Source organism: Nicotiana attenuata, chromosome 7, assembly GCF_001879085.1.
Source record: "Nicotiana attenuata strain UT chromosome 7, NIATTr2, whole genome shotgun sequence".
Classification (NCBI taxonomy): Eukaryota; Viridiplantae; Streptophyta; class Magnoliopsida; order Solanales; family Solanaceae; genus Nicotiana; species Nicotiana attenuata.
The window spans coordinates 37,325,737-37,334,589 of NC_031995.1; the positions used below are offsets into that span (position 1 = coordinate 37,325,737).

General features: G+C 35.3%; 2 protein-coding genes across 6 annotated transcripts; both read right to left on the minus strand.

The window, feature by feature from the left end:
• Nucleotides 349-3,136, minus strand: LOC109230453 (nuclear/nucleolar GTPase 2-like). The gene is made up of 4 exons (XM_019395954.1): nucleotides 2,936-3,136; nucleotides 2,558-2,691; nucleotides 739-853; nucleotides 349-640 (listed from the first exon to the last, which is right to left on the minus strand). Exons 1-4 carry the CDS (start codon nucleotides 3,093-3,095, stop codon nucleotides 537-539), a joined length of 513 nt encoding a protein of 170 aa, XP_019251499.1. The 5' UTR covers nucleotides 3,096-3,136; the 3' UTR covers nucleotides 349-536.
• On the minus strand, nucleotides 4,051-8,511 carry LOC109228949. 5 transcript variants are annotated; one of them, XM_019394224.1, is made up of 7 exons: nucleotides 8,328-8,510; nucleotides 7,213-7,252; nucleotides 6,712-6,804; nucleotides 5,917-6,117; nucleotides 5,642-5,692; nucleotides 5,123-5,174; nucleotides 4,051-4,515 (listed from the first exon to the last, which is right to left on the minus strand). In XM_019394224.1, exons 4-7 carry the CDS (start codon nucleotides 6,043-6,045, stop codon nucleotides 4,322-4,324), a joined length of 426 nt encoding a protein of 141 aa, XP_019249769.1. In that variant the 5' UTR covers nucleotides 6,046-6,117; nucleotides 6,712-6,804; nucleotides 7,213-7,252; nucleotides 8,328-8,510; the 3' UTR covers nucleotides 4,051-4,321. The 5 variants fall into 5 exon arrangements, with proteins under 5 accessions (XP_019249769.1, XP_019249768.1, XP_019249771.1 ...); XM_019394223.1 differs by lacking the exon at nucleotides 7,213-7,252; XM_019394226.1 differs by lacking the exon at nucleotides 8,328-8,510 and having other exon boundaries at nucleotides 7,134-7,225.

Below are 8,853 nucleotides of genomic sequence, written 5' to 3' on the forward strand. Positions count from 1 at the left end.
CCTTAATAATAATGTATAAGTGTAATAATGTATAAGTGTTCCTTCAAGCAAATAATGCATAGTTAGCGTTCAAATAGTTATTGATAAACAAGTCGCCTATGCAAGCCTCCAATTAAGGGCACATTCTGGTTAACAAATTATAGAAAGAAGAAGTGGAAATTTTGGAAAAAATTAAGAAAAAGAAGACACGCATATGCACCAACTCATTACAGATCTTTTTATGCTTATGCAATGCAACCCTTTTTTGAAAGTATTCCATAGCAAATCTTGTTAGAGGATTTCTTTGTGCATGATTCCCTTTCTTCTCAGAAGAGTCAGGCGAAGGCAAAGGAAGTTGCAGATCCAAAGTCAACAGCAATGGTTAATCATACTCTAGCAGCATTACACATCGGTTCTCTAGCTTTTGTTATAATAGCTCTGCTTTGATTCCACTAACATTCTCGAATATACTGAAATATCTTCACTAATATATACTAAAAAACTCAATCACCTAATCTTATTCTGGTTTCTCTCTTGCATCTTCAGTTTCATAAACCTCAAAAATGCTTTGACTTGGTTTGCTTAGGGTCTAGTGTGCGTCTTCCTGTGAAAATGTTGGGTTTCGATGGTCCTGTTTCTTCATGAACCGCGAGGACGGCATCTTCAATAAAAAGTTTTGTTTAGTCAGATGAAAAGAATACCAGACAGATTCAGACATTTTGCACCCTTTTACTAACATTTTGTGTTCTTATTTCTTACCTTCAGACATGTCATTCTTGGCTACTGATTCAATATGTTTTGGGCATTTCCTCTTCGCTTTAGGTCCACAAGCATCAGCAATAGGCTCACTGTCGATAGAATGAAGTTTTCCTTTCTTTACAAAGATAAAAGATGGCTAAATTAGTAGTGGTAAACACAATGCAGAATCAGGCATGAGTATAGCAAGATAGCTCGTGCTCTAATTTCTTGTGAGCTCATCAATAAATATGAGGAAATTCACCATACCACAACAACTACTACTATTATTACGCCTCAATAGTGAAGTTTGGTAGGATGTATTAGGGAAACAATATAAGTATTAGTTTTGGTATTATTAATTCTTTGCTTGATAGTATTTTTCAACCTATGTATAACTAATATACACTCTGGGGTGAGGTATTAGAAAAAATAATGCAAGCATTAGCTCTATGCATTATTAATACCTTGTTTGGTACATTTTTTCAACCTGTGTATAATATTAGTTATACATCATACTTGGTATTATCCTATGTATAAGTAATGCATAGAAAACCATGGCATTAGTAATACCAAGGCTATTAATGCATGCATTAGTATGTTTTAAGACAAATATGTCCTTAAAGTCCCTTAAAGCTAGAGAATATGGAGGGCATTTTTGTAAATAACTATTTTTTTTTTAAAAAAAAAAATTATGGAATGCATTATAATTTTAATATACCACACCAAACAGTAGATAAGAAATAATATTTGCATAACTAATGCTTGCATTACTAACCCATGCATTACTAATACACCTTATTCCACACCATTCTTATACACCCTACCAAACGACCCCTTTATTCAGTACTATTCTTATACATAGCAAGCCATTGGTATTAGCAATACTATGGTTTTTAATACATGATCAATAAGCATGCATAAAGATAGAACTGCCACTTCAAAACCTTTTCTAAATTCTTTCTAAAGAATGTAGAAGGTATTTTTGTAAACAAATAATTTTAAAAAAAATTATGCAATGCATGTTATTTTTAATACACCAAATCAAACAGTCGATAAGAAATAATCTCAGGCATAACAACAACAACATACCCAGTGGTTTCCCCAATCGGGATATGGGGAGGGTGGTGTACGCAAATCTTACTCTACCTTGGGAGGGCAGAGAGACTATTTCCGGTAGACCCTCAGTTAAAGAAAATAAGAAAAAAAATAACTACAACAAGTAGTAACAACAATAAGATATTATAAAAACCGACGCGAAAGATACAATCAAACAGTAAGTACTAATAACAATTCAAGAATCAAAGTATACCATACTAACACTAATACTACCGGTAAGGGGACGAAAAGGAGAACCGCTCGACTACCTACTAACCATCATAATCTTTGACCTCCACACCCTTCTATCAAGAATTATTGAACACACCCCATTCAGTACTATTCTTATACATCCTACCAAAAACGACCCCTTAGTATGGTAATTTCTAAGGAGGATACTAGCTATTTCGAGATATAGTCAATGACGAATACTGATGTTTATATTGTTTACAACAACAACCCAGTAGAATCTCACATGTGGGGTCTGGGGAGGATAATGTGTACACAGACCTTACCCCTACTCCGGAGGAGTAGAGAGGCTGTTTCCGATAGACCCTCGCCTCATGACAGTGGAGCAGCAACAACAAAGGAAGCCAGCAAGATAGCAACGTAATAGCCAGAAAATAGAAAGAAAAGCAATAACAATAAGCAGATGTTTATATTGATTAAGATATAGTATACGTTAAAAAAAAAGAGAGTAAGGGTTCTTAAACAAATAAACTAAAGGAAACGACACCATACACACCTTCAGATGATCATTCAAAAGGGACATGGGCAATTTGCTTTCATTCAATATAACATTGTAGTTACTGGAAAGCCGATTTTGGATCTCTTCTCTAAACAATTCCAATTTCTTCTGACAGATCACCCGAGTATTGACTGTAAAGGCCGAAAATCATATCCTTATTCAGACGTATCAATATAATTCTTTCATACACGAAACAAAATATCCATTATGAGCAAATTAATCCGCCAGATGTATAATAATAAAACATTAATACTGCCTGCATGCCAGTTAATGTAAAACTTTTCACTAATAATGTCAATTTGACCAACACTAGAATTGATTGAATAGTTTAAACCAGATTTAGATGCAGTACTTATATATAGGAATAGAACATACTGAACCAGCGGGGATCAGGTTGTATCCGCGTTGAAGGAAGCTTCTTCGACTGTAAATCGTGCTTTATGATTTTGCCCTTATGGTCACGCTTCGGCCTGCTATTATACATCTTTAGCCGCCGATTAGTGGCGGCACTACGTTGAGTTTTCTTCTTCGCCATTTTGATCGTGAAAATATAAATGAGGCTTTTTGTAACCCTTATAAAATATTAGTACGGCTGCGCAGGGAATGCAAACTGAATATACCCAAGTTATTCATTTTGTTCTGGAAATTACACAAAGCGCTTCTACCTTTGGCTTATTTATCTTTTTGCATCCTAGATCTTTTCATATTTGCTCTTTTTTCTCAGGATACCCTGATTTTTGGAATTGTTCGACTTTGGAGAAATAAATTACTAATCAATAGAATCAAATGAGGGGAACATGAGAATATAAAAAAAAGGTAACAAATGGAATGCTCAAAATCGGAGTGATAAAAGTCTTCTTACGAACTTATTGCCATTTATACCTTTTGTTTTTGTTTGCAATGTAAATTCATCTACAGTGAACAATATACTTTCGTAATTTTTTCAAATTAAGATATCTTAAGTATTTTCTTATATTTACATTCAATGAAAGAATTGTATAAGAAAGGGCACGGAAATATTTCGTAAGTTATCAACAAAAGATATAAATGAAAAATAAGCACGAGCACGATATCTTGTAACTTCATTAACTCATCCTCCCATCCTCCATTTTCTTTTATCTTATAGAATGGTTCACAATTTGCAATAAACAGAATTCACGTTTGTTTAAAAAAAAATTATACTTGGCAATTGAGTTCATAACAAGTTGAAATACTTATTTTGGAATTCTTTCGGTGGGACATGAACTTGTCTTTTGGATTTGCACAACTTTTAGTAAAAATTTTTTATTTTTATTTTTTGCTGACTCGCTTCCCCATTATGCTTGTAGCACCAAAATCACCAATACTTGATGTTTCAGTTTCTCATATTAAAGGTTTCATGCATCAGTTATTGGTAAGAACAGAAAATTGACAATTTATTCTCACCTGCTGATAGTTTTAACTTTTTTTTTCCTCCCTCTAGATTTCTTGCATCAGAAGACTATTGGATATAGGAACTAGAGCTACTTCGATAATGCTAGAAGGAGAAAATTATAAAGCAATCGCCTTTTAAATTCTGGTTCATCTATGCGACATTATAGTTGTGAGTGTCAAGCAGAGCACCTTTCCTTTTGCTTCAGAGTGAGGAATGACTATGCTAGCAGTAAAATACTAGCAATGGCAATGCTACCCATTGCTATGTTGTAATGGCTCTGCTTCGACTCCTCTATACATTGTCAAACATAGTGAAGTATCTTCTAATTTACTAAGAAGCTGAGCTACCTAATCTTCTTTTGGCTTCTTTCTTGCATCTTCAGTTTCAGTATCATGCAACAACCTGAACTTAAGTATCTTATGAAGCTGTGTTACAGGCTTGACTTGCTTGGACTCGGTTTCCTTAGGGTCTAATATGCGTCTTCCTGGCAAATGGTTGGATTCAGATGGTCCCGTGTCTTTATGAACCATGGAGGGAGCATCTGCAAAAAGAAGTTTAGCTTAATGATAAAATTCCAGATTGATTCAAATATTTTGTGTTTTTTTGTTCTTCCAGCTAATTTGACCATCTATTCATTATGTTTGAGCATCTAGATTTCCAGCAGAAATTGAAAGCCCATGGAAAATGTGTGACATGCAAAGAGGCTTAAGTTCCAGAAGAATTATCCTCAATTCATATGTACCCAAGAAAGAAAATTCCACGGTTCACAGTCTGCAATGTGCCTAATGTTGTCTCAATGACATTCATATACACCAGGGCAGCTAGAGTCAGAGTTCCACCACAAAACACCACATTTAGAAACAATAACCTAATCTGCATCCCAAGCAGCTGTGTGGTAGAAACACACAATGGAGCCCCCTATTCATGGATAAACTTTTTTTTTTTTGGGGGGGGGGGGGGGAGGGGGGGGGGGTTGGCGGCTGAGGATGAGACAGAGGGAATATGTTCAGATTTTGCAACACCCGCAGCAACACTGAAGCTAGATTAAGATAATCAGATAAATATCTCATGCCTTCCAAAAATTTTCAAAAATCTCTTGTACTCTCAATAAAATATGTTGGTACAGACTACAGAGGAGCGTGGCTCACCACTTTCACTAAATACAAGGCATGTCCCAATAGTCTCATCATACTGTCCAATCTGCAAAATAGAAACAAAGACCAATTGTAATAGCATATACACAGAGAGAAAAGTTGAGAACTATGATAGCAGGGACTAGATGGAACAAATGTTATTACAAAGATAACATGTCCAAAAGAAACAACATTTTGTGATGTGCAACCAGAATTATTACACCCACCATCCATTATATCTACTTTGTTTAGAATGATCTCAACTAAAGAATCACCAGAAATAAGTGGGGTTGAAACAGATAAAATATGTTGGTATCCCCTTAATGGTGTAAGTGGGCATCAAGATGTTTGACCACTGTAACGACTAATGCCACTACAAAGATATAGAACTTGATAAGAATGTGGTAAGCATGATTATAAAGTTCACACAAGTTTTGGACTTGACTCGGCCAATGAAGCCAACTATACTGGTGCAGATAAATTATAATGTCACAGGAAGGGAAAACTAAGCTGTTTCCAAAATCATCAACTCACCAGCTTGATTTTGCCATCAATGGTCAAGATGGGATTCAATGTGTCAAGACCCTGAGAAAAAAAATTGTAGGAAATAATCAATTTTAATATTCTCATAAAACTTAAAAGCACAACGAAAAAACCTAGTTGCAAAGACCTATGGAACAGTTGAAAACCATGAGTATCTGAAGAGTGAAGAGAAATAAAAAGAAGGGGTTACACTTCAGTTTGAATCCATAAGAAAAATTAAATTAAAGCAATTAACTAAAAAGTAAACTTGGGCTAGAAAATCGTACAGAGAGAACATATGGTGCATTTGGAGGAATGTGAACTTCGGAGGAAATGCCATCCAAATCAAGCAATACATACTCTGCTTCCTCCTCCTCCACCATGTTATTGTCACAAAGCGATTGGTTTCCCATCATTCAGCGCCAGCAGAAATAAAACCACCAAGAAGCGCAATAGATGTTACACGCTGCCGCAGCAAAAGAGAAAAGCTGAAACGAGAAAAGACAAAGAGTAAACAGATGACGATGAAAACCCTAATTTTTCATTGTACTACAACTTTATATGTCCACTAGTGGTGGCTAGTCCATGCCGAGCTCAATGCAAAACCTAAAAAATACAGATTTGATGTTTAAAGCATGTCCATTGGTGTGGATAAAATTTTGCTATACTACTTGAAGTTTGGTGCACTTATTTATACTTTTTCCTCACAGAACATGACTCTTAATTGCCAACCAGTAATACCACCTTTTTGACAAACCTCTAGATTGCAGGGATTCTCTTTTTCTTTTTTATTGGATGAAGAGAGCAATAACCTAGTTAAACCAAATAAGGACCTGCTCCCTAATACCATATAAAAGCAGATAACATCAGTCACGAGAACATTAAATTATTACCTGAGCAGGGTCCATTTCAATCGAGCAAACTTCTTTATCTTTAGTTAGACAGAGTAATGTGATGTATAAAATGATACGTTTTGGTACATTTTAGCAGCACTTAAAGAGCTTCTCGCAAATTTAATATTGAAGTTTCTCTTATTTATGTGAAAAATACAAAAGGTATGAATGGTTTAGTTCAATTCATACCTGTTGAACAGGAAGCAAAGGCAGTTGTTAGTATTTCCTCATAGGTTTCCCCAAGTATACCACAACTGAAGCTAGCATTGTTGCGAGATAATGCTGGATTTATCATGAGAAGTTCCATCATAACTAAGTTGTGCGATAGAGTAAGGTTCAATATTGAAAAAATTAACACATATATAATAAACACTCATAGTTGTTCCAATTATGTCAGCTACAATTTGAGGCAGCTCATCTATTCCTCCAAATCCATCCAGAAACATATAGGATTAGAGGAGACAAAGTAGGACTTCTCATTGCTGCTTCAACTTTGAGCAAACAACTTTACACTGATTAATGGAAAGACATGGAAACAGAATTACCAACTGAAAGGAAAAATAATACACACTCCTTTCTTGCATCTATTTAGCACAAGAAAAATGTGATACCAGCCCAAGAAATAGCAGCTTATCAAGCCCAAAGAAGAGCTAGTAAGCTACTTTTAAATGGCATGCGAATGAATTGCACCTCTTTAGGAGTATTCAAAACCAATCAACACAAGTGGTCCCTGCAGGAGACATTAATCAAATACATAAAGAAGGAATATTACTGTATCACCATCGCAAATGATTACTAAGTGAAGGCAGTAACCTTTCATTATGATAGTTAACTAAAGACCCCACTTAATCAACTTGTACACCACCTATTTTCTCAATCATCTCCTAGAATGTACTCTTTGTAAGCTAGATCGCCTAGGATTCAAGCATACAACTCCCAGATATTCACAAACAAGTAACTTCAATAACGCTAATATTGGAGCTTCATACTGTTTCCAAGGCCAAGGAAGAAGAACAAAGCATCCATAAACTTTTCAGAACTATAAAAAGAAATCTACAGTAGAGCCCAAATAAGGCAAAACCATAAGAGTCAGCCATTCCATTGGCACAACATAAGCCACCATAATCAGAGAGATTGTTGGCCAGAAAAACTTAACTCAGCTTTTCATCAATTGATCACCTCCTATTTAGATGTATTTAATACAAACAATAGGCTTCATACATATTATACTTTGTAAATTCCCAAAACGATGAAGAGAAATGTAAATTAGAGTCAAATAAGGCAAAAGCATAACAGCCAGCCTTTTAATAAAATAAAGTATTGAACCTCTCCAATTACAGTTACATGCTCTATTCAATTTTATTCCTATGCGCTTAACATCCCTGAAGGATTATGTTTCAAAAAACTTATGCAATCTTTTTTATTCTGAATGTTAGTAATGTTTTAGTCAACGAACTTGTGTTCTGACAATAATTTTCATTAGGGAACACTATCCCCGTGCAAATTCAGCAAGCCTCAAATAAGACAAAATTAATTTTCCAATCTCCTTTTATGCCGTGGTTCACAACGACAAAACCAAACCCCTTGAACACTTAAGCAACCGAAATCCCAAATCACACCAATTTCCCAAGCCATAATCCAAATCAAGTCTGGAAAGTTCAATAAAATTTGTCAACGGTGATCACTTTTTTTTAATGGAGTGTTAAAGAAGAAAATACTTAGCTCATCTCGTGTTGCCATGCATCTAGTTTGAAACCTTAAAAAAGACAGCATCAATATAAATTTTTAGCAAAACTAAGTCTCACCTCACATGGAAGTATTATGCAGCGCTAACAGGGGAACAGCAGGAGGAAGAATAATAAACGACCAAGCAGGCGCAAAGAGAAAATCAAACTGGCAAAACAGAGTAAGGAAGAAGATTCACAATAATCAGAAGAGCGCAGGGCAAAGCTGAGTGAAAACCTGGGTAAAGAACAGCGAAGTTCTTTTTGTTTAGGGATATACTCCCATAGCACGTGTGGTAGGTTAAAAAATAATTATAATTTTCCCAAAATATCCCTGACGACCCCAAGTTAGGAATGCGACTTATCAGAAATGCGTGCCTAAAATATTGCCGGGCCCGTGCACTTCTTTTTTTTGTTTTTTTTTTTTAACGCAAAACGGAGATTATATTAAAAAAAATACAAGGTTACGTAGATATAATATAGTTCCTTAGAACATTACTGTTGCCCAGAGCTACTAGATAGTTACAAACTGTAGAAGGCAGAAACTTAGTATTATTACATATTCCATGCCTGTTGGACGAGCATGGTAAAAACACTTAGTAGAGGA